At 36.3% G+C, this 26,760-nt stretch overlaps 2 protein-coding genes across 5 annotated transcripts; one reads left to right on the plus strand and one right to left on the minus strand.

Moving 5' to 3' along the window:
* The first annotated feature begins 482 nt into the window (after positions 1 to 482).
* On the plus strand, positions 483 to 23,369 carry LOC110701994 (UDP-glycosyltransferase TURAN-like). 4 transcript variants are annotated; one of them, XM_021879623.1, is made up of 18 exons: positions 483 to 672; positions 904 to 1,019; positions 1,374 to 1,407; positions 2,200 to 2,255; positions 2,335 to 2,475; positions 4,014 to 4,162; positions 4,257 to 4,346; positions 4,436 to 4,502; positions 4,610 to 4,673; positions 4,745 to 4,859; positions 6,798 to 6,964; positions 7,052 to 7,162; positions 7,282 to 7,343; positions 7,806 to 7,858; positions 7,954 to 8,029; positions 20,653 to 20,781; positions 22,689 to 22,780; positions 22,979 to 23,369. In XM_021879623.1, exons 2-17 carry the CDS (start codon positions 927 to 929, stop codon positions 22,710 to 22,712), a joined length of 1,431 nt encoding a protein of 476 aa, XP_021735315.1. In that variant the 5' UTR covers positions 483 to 672; positions 904 to 926; the 3' UTR covers positions 22,713 to 22,780; positions 22,979 to 23,369. The 4 variants fall into 4 exon arrangements, with proteins under 4 accessions (XP_021735315.1, XP_021735317.1, XP_021735318.1 ...); XM_021879625.1 differs by lacking the exons at positions 22,689 to 22,780; positions 22,979 to 23,369 and adding an exon at positions 18,374 to 19,223 and having other exon boundaries at positions 20,653 to 20,758; XM_021879626.1 differs by lacking the exons at positions 22,689 to 22,780; positions 22,979 to 23,369 and adding an exon at positions 18,374 to 18,526 and having other exon boundaries at positions 20,653 to 20,740.
* Positions 23,320 to 26,635, minus strand: LOC110701996 (uncharacterized oxidoreductase At1g06690, chloroplastic-like). The gene is made up of 10 exons (XM_021879627.1): positions 26,239 to 26,635; positions 25,575 to 25,666; positions 25,427 to 25,467; positions 25,101 to 25,265; positions 24,998 to 25,020; positions 24,810 to 24,881; positions 24,446 to 24,613; positions 24,193 to 24,275; positions 24,041 to 24,103; positions 23,320 to 23,660 (listed from the first exon to the last, which is right to left on the minus strand). Exons 1-10 carry the CDS (start codon positions 26,501 to 26,503, stop codon positions 23,475 to 23,477), a joined length of 1,158 nt encoding a protein of 385 aa, XP_021735319.1. The 5' UTR covers positions 26,504 to 26,635; the 3' UTR covers positions 23,320 to 23,474.
* Positions 26,636 to 26,760: the final 125 nt, after the last annotated feature.

Here is a 26,760-nt window from a genome sequence, read left to right on the forward strand (position 1 = left end):
TATATATATATATATATTAGATTGAACTGAAATTAGGGAGCCACGCAGTATTTAATTTTCTTAGCGCGCAATGTACGATTATAAATTTTAGTTGTAGCCAATCAAATAAGAGATTATTATTTTCTTATAGAATCAAATAATTTAAATGTCACACAAGCAAAATTGGCGAATGAGATTTTTAAGTTAAACTAATTAAATATAAAATATTATCTTTTGATATTAGGAATTTTAGCTAAATATGTAACAAATTTTAGCACATAAATAAAAAAAATGTTTTAATCATTCAAATAAACCAAAATAATTTAAGTTCAGCAAAAAAAAATAATTTTAGTTTAGTAAAAATAAGAGAAAAGAACGGGCCTAATTACAACAAATTTTCAATTAGACCTAAAACAAATTAAATAATTGATAAAGATGGTGAGCATTCACCAGTACTTTATCTAATCCGTAATTTTTAATTAGAGTTAACACAACAAATTAAACAAGGGATCCCATTCAACAATTACTGGTAGTTTACAACAGGGTATTCCATTGTTGCTCAAGTGTTTCCATCCTTGAAAGCTACGCTGCGAGTCTGCGACATTGCAATCCTCCCTCTCTCTCCTCCATTGAATTGTACTCTGAATTCTCCATTGAATCAGCTCCTGAGCTTTCTCTCCTCCATTTTAAGAGGTAACATGTCTTTTTTAATTTTAATCATCGATCAACATTAAACAATCTAGTGTTAATTGTCAAGTCAATTCAATTCAATTTAGGGTTTTTCTAATCTCGATTGATTATTGATTTATATATTGTATTCCAAGCTTATGAAGGAGATAATCTTGTGGAAGAGTTCATTCTTCCAATTGGTATGAATGTATGATGCTTAATTTTTAAATTTTTAAATTTATTTTAATTTGGTAGGAAAAGAGGTTGAGGACAAGAAGATGGGTAAACGAGGTAGAGCAGCAGTTGTTGTACTGGGGGATATCGGCCGGAGTCCAAGAATGCAGTATCATGCCCTCTCACTTGCTACCCAGGTAATCTCTGGAACGGGGCTAAATGCGATACATACTTGCGGTGTTGCAATCTACACGAGTACTCGTAGAATTTTTTGATGGTGGAATCTCATCACTTGATTGCTGTTTTGTTTATTTTAATGTAGTCTCCAAAAGCTGATTTGAATCTGTAAAGGCAGGAATTATTTACAGTATAATGGATAGCTGTTTATGATCCAGATATTAAACAAATTCCTTAAAATTTGCCTTGGAGATAATATTATTTTCTAGTTCTTCCTTATCAATTGGCTGAATCCTTACTTATTATTATTTTTTTTTCGTTCTATTTTTAATAAGATTATATTTGAATGACTCAATTTTTTTTTGCTGTCTCAGGCATCTCTCGAGGTAGACATTATTGCATATGGAGGTATGTACGGCATTATGTTGCTTACTATGTGATTGTTTTTTTTGGTGTGGTTATTGTTTGTTTGTGTCAGTCTGCATCTGATTATTTGATAATATTTAAACTTTCTCGAAGACATAGAGTTCCAAACACGAAGTTTTGTCTGGAAAACCTTAGTCAGGTTGCTAATGGATTTGACCCACTGAACTCGAAATTGCTTGATCTAAAGCAAACTTGACTGACCTATTTGACACATTTTGCTGCTTATGTTGGGAATTTTTCACCTAATTTTGAAGCTAGTAAGTTGGTATTCCTTGCTTATGTTTTTCAAAGACTAGGAATCCAGGATAGGTCTCAGAAGGTCCAATAAATGGAAATGGGTTCATTCGTGCAAGTATATAGTTTAGGATAGGGAGCTACCGTTTCATGGTGCATGGCCCTTGGGACTTTGTGGCACCATTTTAGGTTTGTGTTAGTATTTTTTTGCTGTGCATTTTATTGTTAATCAGAATGCTGTGTCTTTTCCGCTTTTATATGCTTAGGAGAAAGCTTGTTATCTGCCCTAGGAGAAGAAGAGGGAGGGCTCACACTTCTTTATTCTTCTATTGGCAATATCTATGTGTAAAAACGGGTAAACGTGGGATAGCAAATCCTGCCGTTGGTTTTCTGATTCTCACAAGTTGTCTTCAGAAATTTTTTTAGTTTACCATAAAGTTTCTATTTGCCGTCAACTTTCTTCATCAAGAAGCTTCTTATTTTGTACAACACAATTGAGGATGTTATCGTACTTATCTAGCGACCTGTTTCTTTTTGTAGGTTCTGATCCACATGCTGCTCTTCTGAACCACCCTTCCATTTGTGTACATCAAATGGTAACTGCTTTGGTTTATGCTTATCGCTGTATCATCCAATATCATTCCCCTTTTCCTTAATTTTTTCTTGATTTTGTAGGCACAATGGCCTAAATTTACACAAAAATTACCGTGGGTACTTCGCTATTTTGTCCTTTTGCTCAAGCCACTGTTTCAGCTCCTTGTACTCCTTTGGCATTTGTGCATTAAAGTACCAGCTCCAGATGTTTTCTTAGTTCAGGTGAGCAAGTACACAAAGTTATTTGTTTAAAATTGTTGGTTGAAGCAAATGAAATTACATTTTTTAGCTTATCACAGATCAAATTAGATAAATTTTGTGCTCTGTGGATCAATGTGGAGGGTTCGTTACTTACGGTTCTCTTTTTGACAGTTTGTGGGTTTGAGATATTCTTGTAACTTAACTCAAGGAACTTTGTTGAGTTGTGGTCATCAAGTTAATCCTTTTCGTGGATGATATTTGAAAAAAATCTTAAAAGTATAGTGGATCTGTGGAAGAAAAGCTTATCTTTGTTGGAATTTCCATTTCAGGAAACACTTGCAAGAGGTGGAGTTGGGGTAGGTGTTGGGTCTAGTTCTTAAATGATTTTGATAGAGGTTGTTTGGGTGGTTGTTGAGGTTTATTTTTTCCTCGTGGTACTCTCTTCATGCACTTTATAAAACCTCGCCTCTACTATGTATAGAATTTGGATAAGGTTATCTTCTATAGCTGGGGTTGTGCTTTTGAGAATCTAGAGAGCGACTTTTCAGCAGCAAAGTGCTTTAATATTGAACATTCAATGATAATTTTATGTTTTTGGAATGTAGTCCTTATAACGATATGCCTTGGATGCATCTTAGTCTCTTTAGACCCATATTGATTTTTTGTGGTATAGTCAGCTGAATAAAGGTGTTTTCTTATATATTTTCCTACACTTAAAGCCTTATAGTCACATAAATTGTTATTTAAGAAACTAGTTTTGGAAAGATATGTACATGTCCGAGTGTCATACCCAAGACCTAGTGTCGAGGATCCGACACGGGTATATGAGGTGAAATGGAGAGTCCGAGTAACATAGCTTAAGATTAAACTGTCTCTCCCTTTTTTATTTATAATTTCAAAATGTTTTGTGATAAATTATATGATTATATTTCCACACAGAAATTGCGTCCATGTCCTATATTTTGGAACTGTCATCTTCATGTCATTATTTTACCAGAATTAGCAATGTCTATTTGCATGCCACCTAGCCTTCAAGTGCTCTTAAAGAATAGGCAGGAAAACCCACCTTCTCTGAACCCCTCCACAAGTTTTTTCCAAAAATTAGTCTCCAGATTACGATGCAAGATTAAGTCATTTCTTGTTTTACCACTAACGAACACCAAACTTAGATACATGAGGAGATGATGTTTTATTTATTGTCTGCACTTTCAATAATTTCAAGCATCAAAATTATATACATTTTATCAATACAGTGAATGACTCATTTGTAGTCTTTTAGTTTTGTATATCAATTTTTTTTTGTGAGAATAGTACGAAGTAAGTTGTTTGAAGAAAACTACTTGGGTTTTAAGTTTGATGCTCGTTCCCATTAATAGAAAAGAATAGTGAATTATTTAAACATGTATGATAGATATAAAAATTGATAAGTAAATCTAGAAACCTAAATCCATACGAATTGAGGCCTACATGGCCACATTATGATAGTGTGTTTGTTACTTTGTCAGTACCTCTCATATCTGAAAATTCTTCATATATATGTTTTTTTTGGTTTTGCAAAGAATCCGCCATCTGTACCAACCTTGGTGGCTGTGAAATGGGCAAGCTGGATCAGGCATTCAGCATTCATAGTGGATTGGCACAATTTTGGATACACTTTGCTAGGGCTATCTCTTGGTAGAGGAAGTCGCTTTGTTGCAGTATATCGTTGGTATCTTTCTGATTGGTTAGCTTTTCTTATGTATGCTCTTGCTATCATTGTATCCCATATGCTTATGATTTATTGGTTTTTGTTTTGTATAAAGGTTTGAGAAGCATTATGGACAGCTGGCAGATGGCTCTCTTTGTGTAACAAAGGCCATGCAACATGATTTGGCTCAGAACTGGGGAATCAGGTGAGAGTTTTAGTTTTAATTTTGCAGCCTTCTTGCTGAAATGCTGGTGTCCCCTCAGTGATGCTATATATAGCTTATATTGCATGTAGAGCCACTGTGCTGTATGATCAGCCTCCGGATTTTTTCCATCCTGCTTCAATAGAGGAGAAGCACAGGGTGAGCTACCTTGCCTGTTCAGTTCAGCTTTATGCTTTTGCTTCTACTTTTGAAGTTAATTTTTTTTTTTTTTTTTTTTTTTTTTTTTTTTTGTGAATCATCTACAGCTGTTTCTCAAATTGGATAAAGAGTTCAGACAATCCGAGGGAAATCGAGATTGTATCAACCATGGTAAGATGCAGACGATGTTTTTGAATAATGAAGGTGACATAAACAGCCTATTAAGCTTTCTACTTCTTCAGGAAGCAGACATATGAGGACAGATGAACCCTTTGATACTCTGTTTACAAACGTTTCTGGAGTTGGTGTCTCTGAAAAGTCAACCCGGCCAGCACTTGTTGTTAGTAGTACGAGCTGGTGAGATCTGAATCTGCAAATTTGTAGTTGGTTGATGTGCTTATACTACAACTAGACTTTATATTTCCCCCATGTTAACTGTTTGAAGTTAAATTATTATTTTTCTATATTCTGATGCCTTAGCCTGCTTAATTAAATAAAACTAGCCTTTTGGCCCTTAATTAAATAAAACTAATCTTCTGCCCGTGCAATGCACGGGTTGTTCATAGAAAATTGCATTGAGAGATGATTGAGGAAATACCAATAAATCATTATGGGTGTAATGTGTAACCGAAAACATGATTAAAAAAAATTAAATTTTTAGGACTTTAATTCAAAGTAAGGCTTGAAAAAAAGGTGGAGGGACTAAAATTAAAGAGAGAGAAAAAAAAGGTTGAATTGAAGAGGGGAGATGAAGATGAAGTATTTAATGAAAGAGTTAAGAAAGATAGTGTAATAAAAAATAAAAAAAAAGTAAGAAGACATGTGGCAGGTAAAGAAGACAGGGAAGTGTAATAGGATGGAGACATGTGTCTTTCCCAGTTTGAGTTTTTAAGTACTAAGTATAGATAACCAACAATGGCAATAAGCTGCTGCTTTGTTTATCTGTTCATTTGTCCTTGGAGTGAGGAAGGGCATCCTATAGTGTTCCTCGTCATATCATATAGAAGTTAATAGTTTGATATGTGAGTGAATTATCAGGAGTTTTTTGTACAGCTTTGAATCTGATAGTCGTCTTAATGTAAATCATAATGTATGATCTCCTGAGAGTTTTTTGTATTTGAGCTGCTCTACAAACTCTTAAGTTGATTGCATGTATAATTTTGGAATTGTTAAACTCAAGTTCTATTATACTTATCCTTAATAACCAATGGCCTGTTTTTATACGAGTTTAAGGATCTCTTGGGAATGTCAGAGCTTTTGATTCATGGAGTTCTGTTTTAGTTTACATTATGACCGGGTTTGGTGTGATTTCATTAGAGCTTTAGATGATTTTTATGGAGGAACTGGGGATTATGTTGCAGCTGTGAGTTTTAGTAACATGGCTTTTGCTCCATCCATCCCCACTTCACTGGAATGGAGGAAATTTTTTGGGTAATCCTTTTGTTTTATGAGATTTTTTTTTTTTGAAGCATTTTATGAGATTATCTAGATAACTGTAATTTGAGTAAAAAAAATAAGGTATTAGTGTAGTATAATGAAGGATTTGGGAGACGTGTGACAGAGAAACCTAAACTTCATATATGGAAGAGCAAATGAGAGAGATTGGCTCTAAAAATTATCAATTTTTGGATCAAAACACTCACTATTGTTACAACTTACATATTGTGATTTGAAGGTTTTTCAGTAAAAATGAGAACATTGAAGGTATTTGACTATTGCTATACCATAATAATACCATGGGAACCACCCCCCCCCCCCCCCAACCCAACCCACCTAAATATGTAATAGGAAAAGAAAATTAAGGAAGATCTATATGGGTTTGTAAGGGTTTTAACTCTAAATAAAGACACGAGGGTCACTGGTGTTTTATAATCCTGACACAGGCTCTTAAATTCACATTTGGTTATGTAATTACCTGATTGTAATTGTAAACAGTTTTACAATTCAGTACTTAGTATTTTTTTTATTTCCTGGTAATTGGGTTCTGTACATGGTCTAGGAATGCATAAACAAACAACAATGTGCCATATTGATATTAGAAGTGATTGGAGAGGATTTTATTCTATTTACAAAACAGCTAGGAAAGATGCTAACAGCTGACTAAAATGCTTAGCGCTATTCCCTTTGGCCTATGTTTCATCTCATGAGAGTAATCGTGGGTAATCCTGGGGATGCAAAACCAGAGTGTGAAATGTAATGTGGCTCAGATGGAAAAAGAAAGAAACCCCCTTAGTTTGAGAATGATCAGCTTATGATATTTTGTATTACTGCTGATTTGTCAATACATACTGCTAGGACACCAGATGAAGATTTTGGTATCCTTCTGGAGGCAGCAGTTATGTATGACAGACGTGTTGCAGCAATCTTGAATGAGGACGATTCAATTAAAGAAGAGGTCCTTTGGGATGAAATGAATGACGGGAAACAAAATATATACCCTAGATTGCTATTTGTGATAACAGGTGCTTGTTGTCTAGACTTATGTATGTTTTTATATTGCTTAAGAAATAAGCTTTGGGAATGGAAATTTGACACCCTCTATATTGCAGGAAAAGGCCCTGAAAAAGAAAAATATGAACAAAAAATAAAGAACTTACACCTTAAGCGTGTTGCTTTCCGCACAATGTGGTTGTCAGCCGAAGATTATCCCCTACTTCTTGGTACTATCATTTATATTGGCTGCTTGCTTCCTTTTCTCTGTTGATTGTATTCTCCTGCTGCATAATCTTATTATTTAGCAAAAGGTGTAGTTGGTGATTACAGTGTTGGTTGTCTACAGGGTCAGCTGACCTGGGGGTTTGTTTGCATACTTCCTCGTCTGGATTGGATCTTCCGATGAAGGTATTAGATTCTAATCTTAACCATAGTGGTGAACCATAATTTTTACTGAAGTGTTTTTTTTTTTTTTTTTTTTGGTAAACCTTATTTTTCGCTGGTTAGATATATGAAAGAAGCTGCTAGGAATTAGTACCCGAAAGGCCAAAACAGTAAGCAAGCAAGCTAATTAGATAGGAAAGGGTAGCTAAGGGGGATAATTTGTATTATCAAACTGATACAGTGCCTTCTTTCGAGAGGAAGGGGCTGTCCAATAACAAACTTCTCAACAATATTCAACATGATGATTATTCCTCCTAATGAGGCCTATTTATAGAAAAAATCTCATAACCAACTCTAACTTATTCCCCAAGATACTACTGATAGGCTAGGACTAACATAACCTTCCCCTAATATGGATTCCTTGCAGAAGCTGCCAATGTGCGTGGAATTATTGATATCTAATGTGTTTAACAATTCTGTTGCCAGGTTGTGGACATGTTTGGTTGTGGTTTGCCAGTTTGTGCTGCTTCATACTCATGGTAAATTCTTAAGCTTTTGTTTCTTGCAATGCTGTTTCAATGTTTCAGCAATTTCTCCATTTCATTAATATTCACTGGTTTGTTGAATCGTATAGCATTGAGGAGCTTGTCAAAGTTGAAAGGAATGGTCTTCTTTTCTCATCTTCTTCTGAACTTGCAGATCAGCTCTTGGTAAATCCTCTTGAGTCTTAAATTATGTTTTGTGCCTTCTACACTTTTTTATTTTTGGTTTATTGACTGGGTTGTGGACAATGGCAGAGCCAGAATTTAGCAATAGTGTTGTATGCAATTGTACATACATACCCTGTACACCCATATTGAACATCAACTAGTTTAACTGGTTGAAGTATTGGGATGGTATTCAATAACTAAGATCAAATCCCTTTGACCCTCTCAGTTCCTTTCCTGATAAACATTCCCCCACCCCCCCCCTCCCAAAAAAAAAAAAAAATCCTTTTTCTTTTTGCTAAAACTTGTATAAGCATAGCCTTACAGTGCGGAACAATTTTCTAAAAGTAAATTGTTCATCTGGGATTACGAGGAGCAAATTTTAGGTTTGAACAAACACTAGCATTGTACATGATGAATGATGTGTCTATAAAGTGATTGCACATCAAGATCGTATTGGTGGATATAATCATGCAATCTTGTATAGAGGTCTGAATACACCAAGACAATATATTATCTGAAACTAGGCACATACTTCTTTAATTGGGAAATGTGGAACACATCATGCATTTTCTCGAATTCCATTGGCAAAGCTAACTTATAAGCCACTTTTCCCACACTTTGTAAAATTTCATACGACCCCACATATTTAGCACTAAGCTTTCCTTTCTTGCCGAATCGCATCACACCTTTTGTTGGAGAAACCTTTAGAAAGACCTTGTCCCCAACACTTAACTCATCATCCCTTCTCTTCAAGTCGGCATAACTCTTTTGTCTATCTCGTGCTGCCTTAATTCGTGACTAAATCAGTCTCACCTTGCTTACCATATCCTCAATTAATTCTGTTCCCAAAGTAACACGTTCACTGTAATCATTCCAGCACACTGGCCTTCTACACTTCCTTCCATACAATGCTTCAAAAGGTGCTATCTTGATACTTGTATGGTAACTGTTGTTGTAGGAGAATTCGATCAAAGGTAAGTGATCCTCCCAATTCCCTTGAAAATCTAAAGCACAAGCTCATAGCATATCTTCTATTGTTTGGTTTATTCTCTCAGTTTTGACCATCGGTTGCCGGATGAAAGGCAGTGCTCATCTTTAAGGCTGTTCCAAGGTTTTCTTGCACTTTTTGCAAAAACTTTGATAGAAACCTCGAATCTCTATCCTACATTATGTCCTTGGGGACTCCATGCAAACCATCTACATTCTTCACATAAATACTTGCTAGCTGCTTCTTTTTCCAGGTCTCCTTGATAGGAATGAACATCGCCGACTTAGTTAGTCTGTCCACAATTACCCAAATCGTGTCATTCCCACTACGAGTCTTTGGTAACCCTGTCACAAAGTCCATAGATATAGAATCCCATTCCCATCCCGGTATTTCCAATGGTTGCACCTTTCCCATGGGTCTCTTGTGATTAGGAATGTCAATGGGGCGGGGCGGATGTTGGCCTTTCCATCCCCATCCCCGCGGTGGGCTAATATTCATCCCCATCCCCGCCCCACCCCCCACTTGGATATCCATCCCCACCAAATATCCGCCTAATCCCCACCCAAGACCCACCTAATCTCCGTCTCTCAAATACACAATCCTACATAATTAATACAGATTATAATATTAAAAAAAAAATCTTAATATTACACACATTTTTATTTATAATATAAGTGTAGTACAAAGTATTATAATTAATATTTTATTTCACGTAATTATTTTATAAAGTAGTATAAAAGTATATAGATGTGGGTATGAGGTGGAGATGGGGCGAGCACGAAGTGGGGCGGGAGGGTGATAAAGGAATAATTGCGTCGTTAGACAACTACACCTAAATCAAATGCAATTTATAACACTCGACTTATCCTGTAACACCCCAATAATTCTCCCCTTTTTCAAACCACTTACTTTAAATAAAATAGTGGAGAACTATTGACATGTTACCGCCACGTGTTAAAATGTTAAGGCTTTATCAAAGTATCGCAGCGGAAAATCAAACTTAAGTCTTTAAAATAACATAGTTTAGAAAACGAATAAGTCAAAGCTTACAAATTGGAACCATATAAGGCCCTTATTTAAAACCGAACCAATAATCAAAGACCAAAACATAAACGAAATAGCAAAGCATAAATAAGTTCAACACAAGAATCGAATACTCTCAATCACACCAATCCCTTCACAACGCGTTTATCAAATCCCTGAACTTCACATCATCAAGCTAGCCTGTGCAATACTGCTCCCCAATAATACAAGTGTAAGAATTGGATCATCACAGAGTCATTGAAAGGCGAAGGCCATGACCAAAAGAAAACACACATAAAAGCACGCAATCAGCAAAGCTGAGTACATACAAGCTACAACGCACAAAACCTATCATGCTCTACTAATTAAAGTAAATAAACATACAACACGAATTCATTAATCAAGACTCCACACTTAAACAATTTAATTGACTCAACATACTTACTAACAAATTCCAAACACTTGACTCTTTATGTTTAATTTTATTAATTTAGTTTGGAGTAAGCAATAGACGAGGTTGTCCAATCCACCAAATCATTTTGATCCTAAATGACCATTTAAAATAAAATTTTAGTGCAATGCAAGAATGGGGCCGACTCCATTCTCACAAAGTTAGTCTAGGATCCCATCTAATTTTCATTGTAAAATAAAAATGTAAATACCAAAGAAAAGAGGACATGTTGATCAAACAAGCCTCGGAAAGCCACGGGCTACCACCGTGTACCCCAACCCATAATTGTCAATACTCTAGAAGTGCACACTTTCTAGAGTTTTATTGCTCATTCATGTTTCACTTTACGTGATTACAAATTTAATTAATAGCCGACTCAATCAAATAGACCATACATAAAAATCATACATCAATTTACTTTTAATCTTATTTAGGACAATGGTGATCACATCACAAATTGACCTTTAATTCCATTAAACTTCCAAATTATCCAAATTGTTGAACATAGTCAACCCACCTAGCCATTTCGGCTTAATAAACCTTTACTCAACATACTAACAAGTCATGATTGAGTAATTAATAAATAAATAAATAATAACCTTGTGGAATATTTAATAAATTCATTCCACTTAAACCATTCAATTCCAATCCTTTAATAATCCAAATGTGGTTAACAAACCAATCCAATAAAATTATGCCTGTATTAACATTCCATACAAACAATTAATCCAATATAATTCAATATGTTTGCATCCATAATTCCATACAAACATAATCAATTCACCAAAACATGTCTCATAAACATAAGCACATGAATTAATTAAATGTATAACCAAACAATTTTCATCCAAGTGTTCTCTAATCATGAAGTTAAGTTCTTTTCTTTTGGTACCTAAACATGATACTACTTACAACGAAGTAGACATGTACGTACCTTGTATAAACAATCCTTTATGCCACTTTTAATCAATTAAAAGTCTTCTAGGGAATAATCACTTCCTAGAAAACAACCAATTATCACAAATTAATACTTAACCAAATTTCCAGCAATATAAATTAGATTAAAAGTTCTTAAAACTTCCTTAAAAACATGTTTTTATGCTTAGTTAATCAATAGAAATACAATAGGAACAAAAGCCCCAAATTAATTGATCATAAGAACCCTAAAATCCCAATTTCAATAAATCAAAACCCTTGGTTTATAATTCATAAAATCTGAAAATTTATAACATAATTAAAATCTGAAATTATTAGTTTAAAACATCAAAAACATGATTTTGATACTAAAAATATAATCTTTATACTACAAAATCAAAACCCAAAACAATTTAATAATAAACAAGATAGTAGAACAAAAATAAAAGGAGGAGGAAAGAGGGGCAGCCACGGTGGGCCACGGCTGGGCCGCTTGGTGGGTCGCTGGCGGTGGTGGGCGGTGACCGGCGACCAGCGGTGGTGGGCAGCAGGCGGCAGCAGGGGAAGCAGTGAGCTATGCTCACGTGAAGAAAGAAAAGAAAGAAAGAAAAAGAAAAGAAAAGGGAAAAGAAAAGGAAAGAAAAAATAAGGGAAAAAAATAAAGAAATAAAATAAAGAGAAGAAAGTTTACTAACCTTTTTGTGTGGGGAAAAATTTGGGGATGTATGGGGTATTTATAGGAGAGAGTTGTAGGGCAAATAGTAAGATTGAGCCTCATAAAATTAATGGGCCAATTAAGTAAATAAGATGAGTTTGGCTTTGTTTGTTTGGACATGAATTATAGGATGAAGGTATGTATAAAAATTTGTACCAAAATAATTTTCGACCCAAAATTAAAAATTGAAACTTTTGAAATTAAATTCCGGAAAAATACAAATAAATATTATAAATAATATATAATTTCATTTATAATACATTTAAAAATATTGGGGATTACATATCCTAATACAAGTATATGGCAAGAAGAGGGGTCGAACCACAGGGACAAGCACATAAACACCGCATTCATCACTAGACTTTAAGCTATCTCAGGATAGAGGATAGGAATGACTAAGAGATTAAACTAAAGATAAAACGAGTTAAAATCAATATAACTAAACACCAAGGGAGATGGGTAGATGTAGATGCCGCTTGATCATGCAAGAACATAAAAGCAAATCAATAATGAACTAAACATGCATGAATATCGATATAAGGTTCAATCTAACCGCCTTCCGGGGTTAATCGGTTTCTCCTAACATACCCTCTATGTTTCCACACTAGAACCATATATTGGGAGGTGCAATCAAAGAACAATCGATAGTAATGAATCTTAACTAAGTCAACTTCCGTTCCTTGTTAGTAAAGATTCACCTTTAATCAACTAACAATGTGCACTTGCAAGAAGATCAAAGAATATCAAACATGCAAAGATTTTAATCACAATTAACTTAATCCCAATATTATAAGCATGAACAATTAGCAACTACACCATCCCCACACCCTTGGCTAAGAGACTACTCACAAATCATGTTGAGAACAATATCAATCATCAAATCAATAAGCATCAACATGATTAATAAGCAAAGAAGGAAAATCAAAGTAAACAAGCAAAATTAAATGCAAAAGTAAAGAGGAAGAGTAAGAGATTGCTCATTAATTGAAGTTGAAGATCTACAAAAGATTAAATAAGCTTCTTCTTCAAAATCCAAGTTCATCAATGAAGAAATCCACACTTTCTCTCTCTACTAAATGAAGACTAATAGTGTTTCTCTCTCTAGATTAAGCTAAACATGTGCAGAAAATTAAAACTAAGTTAATCTAATTCTATCAAAACGTTCTAAAATGGGACTTATATAGTCCGTATAGAGCCAGCTGAAATAGAGGAGTGGTCCGACCGAACACTGGGTAGGTTCGGCCGGACTACAGGGTAGGTTCGCCCGAACCATGGGTAGGTTCGGTCGAACCTCCCTGATCCTGGTCTGGTCGAACTTCTGAGGTTCGACCACTCCTGCAAATTCGCCAAAATGCCACTTGAAACTACCAAAGCTGTTCGGCCGGACCACTGAGCAGTTCGGCCACACCCTGGTTCGGCCACACCTTGGCCGAACCTCTCCTGTATCATGCTTCCTTCAGCTATCCTTGAGCTTAGCTTCCTCCTCTTGAAAACCCCTATGGTTCCTACAAAGCATAAGCATGGAAATCAAAGTAAAGAGTAGGAAAAAGGGCAAAATCTAGGAAAGAAGATGCATAAAGGGAAAGGGAACTAAGTGCAAAGAAAAGGATGCAAACAAGCCGCAAATGTGGGAAAATGACCATCAAAATGAACCTTAATCGTGGCATAAATGCCACTCATTAGAGGGGCGGGGATTGGGCGGGTACAGTTTAAAATCCACCCCCGCCGCATCACCCATGGCGGGTATGGTTTTTATCCCCATCCCCGCCCCACCACCCGCCAAATCGAGACCCATCCCCGCCCCACTGACATCCCTACTTGTGATCTATCTTCACCTTCTGGCACGTCAGACACTTTGATACAAACTCAGCAACTTCTCTCTTCATATTCGGCCACCAATACAACTCCTTTAAGTCCTTATACAACTTATATCCCCAGGGTGAACAACTGAATATGGTGTGTTATGGCACTCCTCCATGATTTTCCTTTTTATATCCTCACACTTCTATGGTTTACACCATCTCTCCTTGTATCTCAAACTCCCATCCTCATGAATCTTGAATTCAGTCTCCGCACCACTAGTCACACGATCCCTAATCATCAAAAACGACTCATCTTCCAATTGCTTCTCTTTAATCTCCTCAAATATGGATGGTTGGATGGTCAAGGCACTCAGTAATCCCTGTAACTCTCCTTGGTTAATAACCTCAAGGTTCAATCTCCTCATATCTTCACACAAGTCATTGGCCACAATCAAAGCATTGACATTATGACTCGACTTTCTACCAAGGGCATCTGGAACAACCTTGCCCTCGTGGTACTAAATGTGGACATGGTAGTCTGTGAGGAACTCTAGCCATCTAAGTTGCCGCATATTCAAGTGATCTTGGGTGAAGATATACTTTAGACTCTTATGGTCCGTGAAGATCTTACAAGAGATATCGTAAAGGTAGTGCCTCCAAATCTTCAATGCGAACACAACAACTGCTTCCTCCAAGTCGTGCGTGGGGTAGTTGACCTCATGTGACTTCAATTGTCTCGATGCATACGCGATCACCCTTCCATTCAGTTGCAAGACACATCCCAAATCATGCTTCGAGGCATCACTATACACCTCAAATTCATCTCTCCATTGGGTAATACTAGCACTAGTGCAGTAGTTAATTGCTCTTTGAGGGTTTGAAAAGCTAGTTCACAACTTTCATTCCACTCAAACTTAGTCTGCTTCTTCATAAGGGTAGTCATGGGTCTAGCTATCCTTGAAAACTCTTTAACAAACCTATATTATCCCGCAAATCCCAAGAAACTACAAACATCAGTCACATTCTTAGGTGTAGGCCACTCACTAACCGCCTTAATTTTCGTAGGATCCACAGACACACCCTCCTTCGAAATGTAATGCCCCAGAAATGCAACCTTCTCCAACCCACACTTGGAAAACTTATTCCTCAGAGTTTCCTGTATAATCCTCAAATGACGAGCATTTTTTCCTCTAATTCTTCGAATACACCAATATGTCATCAATGAACACAACCACGAACTTATCTAAGTATTCATGAAACACTCGATTCATGGAGGTGCATTGGTTAACCCAAAAGGCATAACTGTAAACTCTTAATGCCCATAACGAGTTCTAAAGGCTGTCTTTGGAATGTCTTTATCTGCAACTTTCAACTGATGGTACCCTAACCTCTAATCGATCTTTGAAAACACACTTGCCCCTTTCAAATGGTTAAACAAGTCATCTATCCTAGGTAAAGGTACTTATTCTTCACAGTCACATTATTCAACCTTTTGTAATCAATGCATAGCCTTAAACTCTCATCTTTCTTATTCACAAATAAGACTGGTGCTCCCCAAGGTGATGCACTAGGCCTAATGAACCCCTTGTCCAATAACTCCTGCAATTGAGCCTTCAGCTCGCTTGCTCATCTCAGCTGGTGCCATTCAATAAGGTGCTTTTGAGATAGGTGCTGCTCCTGGAACTAAGTTAATGGTAAACTCAACTTCCCTCTTAGGCGGCATTCCCAAAATCTCTTGTGGAAAAACATCTAAAAACTCATTCACAATGGGTACATCTATTCGCCTACTCTCACTCATACTCAAATCTTGAACACAACAAAAGTACAACGGACACCCCTTATTCACTAACTTCTTAACCTTTAAAGCAGAAATAATCCCAAAACCCTTAGGTTTCCTTAAACGTTTATAGGACACTGACTTACCCAAAGGATCACTCAGGTGCACTCTCTGTATCTCACAGTTTATCTTGGCCTTGTATAAACTTAGCCAATCCATCCCCAGAATTACATCTAATTCCCCTAGATTAAACTTAATAAGGTTTGATGGAAAGGCAACTTTTCCTATTTTCAAAGGTAAGCCTTTGAATAATTTATTACATTGAAAAAGTTTACCCGTAGGACTGACACATCAATATGACTGGCCTCAGTTAAGTTTAACTTACTCACAACAGAAGTAGAAATGAAAAAGTAAGTTGCTCCAGATTCAAAAAAAGTGTTGACAGAATAAATAGAAAAAGTACCAGTGACTACATTTGAGGACCTCTCTGCTTCTCCCTTGCTCATCACAGCAAGCGCCCGGAAGTGTTGCTTCTTCCTTGGTAATTATTGTTATTGTTGTCTGTGTTGTTGCCATTGTTGCTACCATTCACAAACTTCCTATTCTGACCATTGCCTTTATTCCCCTAGTTGTTGAAATTGTTAGGCCTCTGTTGGGTATTCCCACCATTTCCCTGGTGTTTTCGTTTGGTGTAACACTCATACTCCCTATGCCCCTTTTTGTTGCAGAACCTACAAGTCACTAAATTCCCAATCACAGTCTTTCCCAGGCTGGTTTCTCCTACACCTATTGCAGTGGTAGCTTCTCTCCCATTGTTAGCATTAGAAGAATTGCTAACATTTTGGCTACCCAATCGAACGAGTTCCCATTCCTAGGCCTCTTAAAGTTACTCTAGTTTTCAGGTTTCCAAAGTCCTTCATTTTCTCTCCAGCCTTGGCACTCTTAAGTACACTCTTAGAATTCAGATGGTACATGTGAGCAACTCTCTCATATACTTTGTCAAAAGTCTTAAAGACTTTCCCTGTTCAAACCTCTAAGCCTTCAGTTCTTGGTACAACCTCAAGAGCAAACCTAGCAAGGGTCATGAACTTGTTATAGTACTCTGAGATTGACATCTGGCCCATTTCTAGATTTATAAACTCTCGAGCCTTCTGCTTCTTTAGAAATGGAGGGTAAAACTTGTCCCTCAAAGCGGTCTTAAACACTTCCCACCCGAAATTGGGTTTGGCTCTCACTATCTCAGAATTATCCCTCCACCATATGTCGGCCTCATCTTTGAGATACATAGCCGCCTGATCCACTTTTATACCCTCGGGGCAGTTCAATGCCACGAATAATTTATCGAACTCTGGGATCCAGTTTTCTAAGAAGGTGGGATCAGCTCCTCCCTTGAACACTGGGGGCCTCACTTGAGCTAGCTTTTTAAACATCTCCGCTTGGGGATCGAGTTGATCCCCTCGGTTCAGGTTCAGGTTCAGGTTTTCGGCCAACATGCGGATGGCTTCAGCTAGGGCGGCGGCGTTTGCTCAAGTGATGATCATTTTTAGCCTTTGAATTTAATTATCACTTGAGCTAGCATGCATATTTCATTCTATTTAATTATCACATAAAGTGTTTATTTTGATTATTATTTAACATGTTGCAATTGGTGTTCTAATTGATTTGTTTTTGTGATGTGCTTGTGTTATGCTTTTTGAATGTTCGTTGCGTTGGGTTAACGTAGAAAGGAGATGAGCGATCCAGCAGTAATCATGTCTGAGAGCGAGAATGATACTATGAGTGACCCAGTAGTCATGTCTAATAATCGAAGATGATACTCGAAGTAAAGATATACTGGAAACTATGGAAAGGATTCTTACACTAGCAATACCTCAACCTGATGAGGAAGATTACCAGAGCTTATATGAGTTTAAGACAGTAAAGAATAAAAAGCATAAGATAAAAACTTACAGCAGAATTTTTCACGAGTATACTCTTATTGATTTTCCATATGAAGATGATCTTGAATGGATGCAACCACCACTTGAAGATCCAAATGCTGGGAGGAGAGCCACTAGGAACCCGAATCCGCTTTACAAGGCGATAATAATTGAGGACTCGGATGATAAAAATGATCCTGATTTTGATGCTAATAATTATAATGAGAAAAAAGATAAGAACTGTAATGTAATTCCTTGAGGATTATACTTATTAGGGTGAAGTTAGTATGAATAAGACATTTGTCATTTAATAATGGTTATTAGAACCTCATTCTAGTTTTGATTTAGATTATTAGATTTTAATAAGTAACTAGAGCTACAGAGTTATTATTATTTGGGATTCATACTTTCATTAAAGTTATAGTAAGAGTTATTATTTTTATTTTAGAAGTTTCATTTTACTAATATTCGTGATTCAAAGAAAGCTAAATTTTGTGAAACGTACGATTTTGGGATACTTCCTTTGTTTATGATTAAGTTAGTAAGAGTGGCGCGGAATGGGAATTATTTTCTTAACTTTATTTAATCCTGCGTGTGAATTGTGTTTATATTTATATGATTTTATTTGGGAGAAGGGGGTAAAGAAACAAAGGTACCCTTTTGAACCAATCTATGTGATAACATGTACTATTGTGATTCAATGAATATATGTGAATGGTATTTGAACTATAGAATGGTGTCTATATATTTTCAGGCGTAGAACCACAATGGAAAACGCCGCCGCCCTAGCTGAAGCCATCCGAAGCCATCCGCATGTTGGCCGAAAACCTGAACCAGAACCAAGGGGATCAACTCGATCCCAAGCGGAGATGTTTAAAAAGCTAGCTCAAGTGAGGCCCCCAGGGAGGTGCTGATCCCACCTTCTTAGAAAACTGGATCCCAGAGTTCGATAAATTATTCGTGGCATTGAACTGCCCCGAGGGTATAAAAGTGGATCAGGCGGCTACGTATCTCAAAGATGAGGCCGACATATGGTGGAGGGATAATTCTGAGATAGTGAGAGCCAAACCCAATTTCGTGTGGGAAGTGTTTAAGACCGCTTTGAGGGACAAGTTTTACCCTCCATTTCTAAAGAAGCAGAAGGCTCGAGAGTTTATAAATCTAGAAATGGGCCAGATGTCAATCTAGAGTACTATAACAAGTTCATGACCCTTGCTAGGTTTGCTCCTGAGGTTATACCAAGAACTGAAGGCTTAGAGGTTTGGATAGGGATTGACTGACCGGTTACCAAAAGACCTAGCTGGAAAGTCTTTAAGACTTTTGACAAAGTATATAAGAGAGTGCCTGGAGAGAAAATGAAGGACTTTGGGAAACCTGAAAACCAGAGTAACTTTAAGAGGCCTAGGAATGAGAACTCGTTCGATAGGGTAACCAAAATGTTAGCAATTCTTCTAATGCTAACAATGGGAGAGAAGCTACCACTGCAATAGGTGTAGGAGAAACCAGCCAAGGAAAGACTGTGATGGGAATTTAGTGACTTTTAGGTTTCTGCAACAAAAAGGGGCATAGGGAGTATGAGTGTTACACCTTCTCTCTTTAAACTTGTGAGTACCTGAACAATATCCAAGAGAATTACTGCCACGTGTTCAAACGCTAAGGCTATATCAGAAATTAGCAACGGAAAAACTAAATCAGTTATATAAATAAGTTTCCAAACCAACAAATAAAATTAAGTCTTACAAGTTGGAACCTTTAAGACTCTATTTAAAACCCAGCAAAAGTAGTAAATAAATAGAACCAGAGTTTAAATAAATTCAATCTTATGAAAAGAAATAAATTGCGAACAATAACCAACTCTCTACTCAAAATCCCAATGCGAAGGCTGCATGTGTAAGAACCCGTGATTAATTTGCTCCCCAATATTACAAGTTTAAAAATTGGATCGTCACATGGTCATTGAAAGGCGAAGGCCATGACCAAAGAAAGACACACACAAAAGCACGCAATCAGCAAAATTGAGTACATACAAGCTGCGAAATAAAATAAAAAATCCCTAGCATGCTACTAATTATCAATCATCATGCATCATTAAATTATAGACTCAACACATGACTCAACTATTAGTATTAATGAGCCTTCACTAGTTAATAGTAGTTAACTCATTTCATTTTATTCATTGGATTTAACAATAGACAAGGTTGTTCATCCCATGCTCCATTTGGAACATCAATAAAAGAAAAACCCCATGCCTCCTTTCGGAAACATCAATAAAACATCCAACGACCACGGGCGCGACTCCGTGACCGTAACTAGTAAAAGATCTCATCTAACTCCTAGTTTTGGAAAGTATTTAAAATAAGAGACTCGTAGATCAGACGACTTCTAGAAAAGTGCACGGCTAATACCCCGTGTACTCCAACCCCTGATTGTCATTACTCTAGATGTGCACCAGAGTTTTATTGCTTATCCATCTTGCACTTTACGTGATTTACTAGTTTAGACTTAGTGATGACTCATATGCAAACAATACAATCAATTTAATAAAGTAAAACAAGTTTTCAATTTCAATTCTTGATTTATTAGTGACAAACAACATTTATTATTTATTCCTTTAGGCTTTAACTACCTCGGTGTATAAACACCTTGAGTGCATAAGGCACCCCAAAACCTTAACCTCGTCTTATAAAACTTAAATTCTTCATTCTATTTCAATAATCGTAAATGAGTAATAAATAAATCATTTCACATATTCACATACCTTTGCCTCTAAGCACATCTTGCAAAATTAATGCATAAATAATATTTGCAAAGTAAAATAGTGCAAAACATACGGAAATCACAATGTATAACCAAACAATTATGCCCAGTCTTCTCTATACATATGACACCATCCTGGACATACAATCAGGTTTTATACCTTGTAGTTGTTGTTTATCTGTAATTTGTGGTTGTACTGTCTACCATCTTGGTATATTGCTTATGACTACATGCCTTGCTCACTACTGATTTAAAATTTATTATTTATTTTTTTAGATGCTTTTCAAGAGTTTCCCTAATGAGTGTACTATACTCACATCGCTGAGAAATGGAGCCCTGGAAACAAGATCTTCTGTAGCTTGGGGTACTGAATGGGAGGAGCATGCAAAACCCTTGGTACTAGAGGCAAGTTTGTTGCTTCTGCCTTCTTCTATCTGTCTGCTTCATTGTTTTATTTCTCTTTAAGTTTGCATTCTAGCCTATATGAAAATCTAAAAGGTATCAAACTTATATGGCATACATGAATTAAAGTTGGAATTTTTCGTGTAGTATTACTACTGTACCTTCCTATTCTTAGAATAAGTTCTTTTTTGTTAAGCACCAATTTTGATATCCAATATGTGAGGAAGTACCATTCATCTTTTGTGGATTAAGACTAAAAGTTTTTCACTTGCAGCTTAACATACTTTAGGCAAAGAAGTCAACCTTCTTGCGAGTTACACTTGCATTTCACTCCATTATCCGATAGAATGAAGTAATAGCTCCATTCTTTTATGTTCTACTCAATGTACGCAATTTAAGACAATGTTGAAAAAGGTTAGTGGGTCTAAAGTGTACAACAATTAAGTAAGAGAAATAATGTTAAAAAGTGTGTGGGTGTAAGAAAAAGGTAAATAAAGTAAGAGAAATAATGTAAAAAAATGGGTGGGTTTGAGAAAAAGGTAAATAAAGTGAGATTAATAATGTAAAAAAGTGGGTGGGTGTAAGAAAAAGATAAATTAAGCAAGAGAAAGTGTGTAGAAAGGTGTAATTATTGTGGGGTAAGAAGGGTAAGATTGTAAAGGAAGTATGCCTAAAATAGATAAAGCAAAGTGAGTAGAACAAAAAAGAATGAATTAAAATAAAAAGAGAGTAGAACATAAAAGAATGGATTGAAATGGAAAGAGAGTAGAACATAAAAGAACGTGGGGGATATCTCACGTCCTTCCCACTCTCTCATTTATGTCTTCTTCTGATTTCATAATTCCCCCCGGAGGGCCGGAACCCACCTCCTCAACCTTACCTCCCTTGCTTATATGTCCTGCCATGGATTACACCCATTTCTTGACAATCCTCTCTTGATTTTTTTAAAGCTGCCATTATTTGCAAAGATCACAACGGATATTGGCTTTGATTGCTTCCTCTTGGCTTCTGTATGTTCAACTTGAGCAACACATATATCACAAGAATATCTTCTAAGTCATGTATAAGAATCAATTCGTGAAAACTGAAAAGTACTCAACAATTTTGCATCCATCATTTCTATATTGCCCGTTTCTCAACTAAACCTCAGCACCTTCTTTTACCTTCAATAACCGATTTGTCATTGTTACTCGACTCTTCTTTTGTCAACTTTTGGATGTACCCTTAACCTTAGGTTGCTCAATTGTTTGTTGCTATCCTGGACCTGCAGACTGCGCACAGTATTCCTATTTTGTGGCATGTTTCAAGCTGCCAGCTATAACTTTACTGGATTTTAGAAGGCTGGACAGAGAGACTTAGAGAGTCTAATATAAGTTGGCATCATCTATATGTGACATTTATTGCCTCACTATCTGTTGCTGCTCTTTTATCTCAGTAACACAATGGAAGCTGAATGGTGTTTGTGGCTGGGTGAAGGGTGGCAGGAAATGAAGAGGTGCTGGTGGCCAGCTGGGGTAAGGATGAAGAGGTGGGGGGGAGGGGAGATTTAATTATGTGTTGTTTTCTTGGTACGGAGTATTATTATTGCAGCTCAAGAATTGAATGTGGATTAGATTAATAATCCAGAGAGGGTGAGAAGGACAAAAAACAATTAAAAAAGAGGACAAAGCAAGTCAACTTGTTGTAGTTTTTCTTGCATGTCGGAAAGTGTTGGTTGACAATTATTATCTCCGAAAATGTGTTTCTTCCCTCCATTGATCTCCTAATGTGCCACTCGCAGTTGATGTGGTTTTATTGCATTGATATTATCTGATTTTATTGGGTGTTTTCCTTCATCTTTGCCGTCATTGCATTCATTATCATATGATATTAGTGTTCCTGACAAACATATTAATTTCTAAAACGTGCAGGTTATATCTCGAAATTGTAGTTGATCTTATATCACTCTTTTGTGGCCCGGCAGTCATCTCTGACTCTCTCTGTAATGATACAGAATACAATGGTATGTTATCAGCCTCTTCCCCTCTTTTAGTTAAAGACTTTATGACGACATTGATGACTACTTTGAGAGGATAGTCAGGTTCAGTTATTTTCTTGTAGAAATGGTTCTCTATTTTTCAATTTTAACATATCATCATCAAAGAAAACTGGTATTTACTTTGTTGTGAAGTAACAGGCAAATTTGTTGCTATGAATCCAGGTTTATATTCGTTCAGACAATACCTAATCGTAGATGAGACCTGAATGCATGTTGAAAGAGACTCCCGGTACAGTGAAGCTCTTAAAGAAAAATGCTAGTCCTTTTGCGGCACTATTTACAATAGCTTGATTTTGTGTTAGTTACATGCTTATCTGTATCAGTCAATTTAGTAATGCTCATGTAAACCGTTTTTTTTTTTTTTTTTTTTTTTTGTGTGTGTGTGTTTGGACATAGTTAGTCAATAGTCATGTATAGAATTTTTGGATTGCATAGAAGAAAATCAACTCATGAAAAGTGCGTCAAATATGGTAAGGCATAAGAAATATGTAACAACAAAACTGTAATTCGACATGATTTAAATTTATTTACAATAATATAGGAAGTATATATATGTATAGTATTGTAGCTTAGATGATAGCAATAAATTGACGGGACTTTGTAAATATACCGGTAGGTCGAATGCAAAACCAAATAAATGATGAAACCACTAGGTTTTTTACAACTTCTCAACTGGGAAACCAACAATAGGCTTTAGTTCTTTTGCTAAAGAACGTAGCTCCTCTATCTCCTCGCCCCTAAGCCGCCACCCGAGTGCACCCGCAAATTCTGCTGCTTGTTCCCCATTTTTAGCTCCTGGTATCGGAACTACATTCTCCTGTGCTATTAACCAGTTGAGAACTACCTGCATGAGGGTTGTGATAATCTTGTTAAAAAAAGGACGCCACAATATTGGCAGTTTGTTGACTCAACACAGTTGCACTGCTTTACTGTGCGATTAGAAATTTTCATTCATTTCACCTCAATTACCCAGTGTCGGGTTTTTGAAACTCAAACATGTTCATGGGTCCTATTACTTGACACTTCAATTTGGACAAAGCATTAGGAAGTTTATTGCAATAGTCGAGCTTAACACTTGGGCACATATGTGTCTTAACTCAAGTTGCCCGAGCTCAAGTAAAATGCTTGATGAAGCTGTATACTGCATATATAGTACTTGAAGATTTTTCTAGGATTTAACAATAATGATTGGAGAAGAAACTAATTGAGTATTAAGTAATTTACCTGGGTAGGAGTTTTGTCGTAGTTCTGTCCTATCTCTTTTATTTTGTTAACCAGAGGTTGCAGCTGCATTGCATAAACACAAATTTCAGTAGCAATCTTATAATCCAATATTGCATTCAAGCTTTCAAAGTTTGACAGGAACCAATAGTTACCTGGGTCAGGTATTCTCGAGTATATATGCGGCCTCGTGGACCAGAAGGTGGATTTTCTGGTGAGTACTTTCCAGTCAAGGAACCTACACATATGAATCGTTTTGTATAACATCTTTCTATTGATGATGGTTTATCAATAGATTTATTTTGGATATCCAGTTTAGGAAGCTCGGATATGAGGAAAAATCCATATGAATATATGATATTCAGGATTATGTAACAAGCATAACTACATGCTACCAAAAACACAAACCTTGACCAATTGGTGAATAAGCAATCAAAGTGATCCCAAGCTCGTCACAGGTAGCCTTGACACCGTTCTCCTCTGGGTTCCTGTAGATAAGGCTGTAGTTGACTTGGTTTGAAGCCAACGGAATGCCTCTCTTTTTTAGCTGCTGATAAGCATCACGTAGCCGCTTTTCTGCAATAGATTATGCAAATAATCATGAAAGCGAAAATCCAACGTTCCAAGAGCTACCTTAACCAAGATAAGGGATGCATACACTAAATTAAAATGACCAAGTTATCTTGTTGAAAGAATTGATTACATGATGGATTTTACACTAGTTTTTTAACTTAAGATAAAAGCATATGTCATCTGATACTTGTAGACATACCGCTATAATTGGAAACGCCAACAGCCTTCACGAGTCCTTTCTCAACAGCATCACCAAGGCCGTCGATGTACCCTGGAAAGTAATCCTCACAATTAAGTAAGACTGCTTAAACTCCAGATGTGGAGAGTAAAAATTTCAGCTCAGAAATCGAATTGAACTAGACGGAGATATTATTATTAATGAGCAACCTTCATTTCCCCATATTCCAGGCCTGAATCAGCACAAGACAGTAATTAACTTCACAAAGAGAATAACATAGTTATTAGCCATTTTCTGTAAGATCATGCTTACCAGTGTAGTTGATACAGCTCCACAGACGAGAGTTCTAGGCGACTGAGAGAATCCTTTAAGGCTTTGACAACACTTTCGCGTCCTAATCTCCATGGCAATGCAGCAAACTTAGTTGCAACTGCTACATCCATCTTCGGATCCTTCTCTTTCCGCTCCTTAATAAATCTATCAAAGAATTTACTTTCATGAAATATCAAGATAACAGACCAGAATCAACAGCTCTACATTTCAGACTTCAGAGTTCAGATGAGCTAAATGCAAACAGGCGCCTTTTGTAACATTGTAGAGACGAAATAGCATGTGGTAAATGAAAGTTAATGTATTACCTTCCAAGGAGAGTCTCGGAATTGATTGCACCCAGAGAAAACTGCAGGTAAGGAGAGTGAATCTCAGTAACTGGATTTGGATGCCAAGAAACATAATGATGTTAATTAGAACAACGAAACATAGTCGAATAATGAAATTGAATCTCACCCTGGAGCCATACACCTCTGCAGTGTCAATGAAAGTTATACCATTATCAAGACTAGTGTCAAATGCTGCCTTTGCTGCTTTCAACTTCCTGTCTGACATATCATAACAATATCAATTCTGTTGGTTTTTCAATGTAAGAAAAACATTCAGGTACAGTTACTCAGTATTCTTTTTCCTGTATTTTCACAACTACATTAAGCTAGCCAATGTCCACAAATTAAAAGTTATCCATGATTGTATGATTACCCCTCATTCCATCAGTAATTAATCGTTACATGCAGTATGTTCTTCTAGGATGTCCGAAAAAAGCTATCACATTTACAAAACTAGAAATGGTTTACAATTCGAGTTTTCTAATATTCCACTACTTAATTCAAGTGATGGGGTGAGACTAAATTTAACATAACTATTTATTTATAACTCAACTTATTCCGAAAAAGGGGATTATTAATTAAAAAAGAAATTCAACAGGGAAGTTGCAAGGGTCCCTCAAAATTCATAATACATGTTTCCTAATCATAAAGGGTATCAATATAATCAAAGAGTCATGATGAAAAGATATCTAGGTACACCATACTAGTTAAAATTACACTATTAACGCGACTATTAATCCCGAGCAATAAACAATTAAGCAAAGAGATTGAAAGGGAAGAAAAATAATTACCATCCCATTCAAAGTTGTTCCAATAACTGGTATCACCCCAAGACCAAGCACCAACACCCAACCTAGTAATTTCCAAATCAGACCCTCCTAATTTGATCTTTCCTTCATCAATTGGGTTCATCTTTACAGAAGTAGCAGTCACATTATTATCCTCAAAAGATGTAACTGCCCTTATAATCATACTTCTGCTTTCTTGCTTCATGATTTTGCTACCATTTTTACCATACAAACACCAATTAGCAGCTCCATTTAACTGCAAACCCATCTTCTAATCTCACTTTTTTTTGTTAACTTTTGCTTAAATTATTGTAATGTTATACAATATGTTCTTCTAAATAGTTGGTTCAAAACTCAAAAATGAAGTGTGTAGTAGTCAAATATGAACTGTAATAACTAATAAGTTATGGTAAATTGGTGGTGTTGGTGTTTGGACCCATACCACATAAATTGCATTGTTTTCTTGTTTTTTTGTGGGTTTTTGGGGAAAAAAATCTCAAGAAAAATATGGTCATGAATTCAACA

Source organism: Chenopodium quinoa, unplaced genomic scaffold, assembly GCF_001683475.1.
Source record: "Chenopodium quinoa cultivar QQ74 unplaced genomic scaffold, ASM168347v1, whole genome shotgun sequence".
Classification (NCBI taxonomy): domain Eukaryota; kingdom Viridiplantae; phylum Streptophyta; class Magnoliopsida; order Caryophyllales; family Amaranthaceae; genus Chenopodium; species Chenopodium quinoa.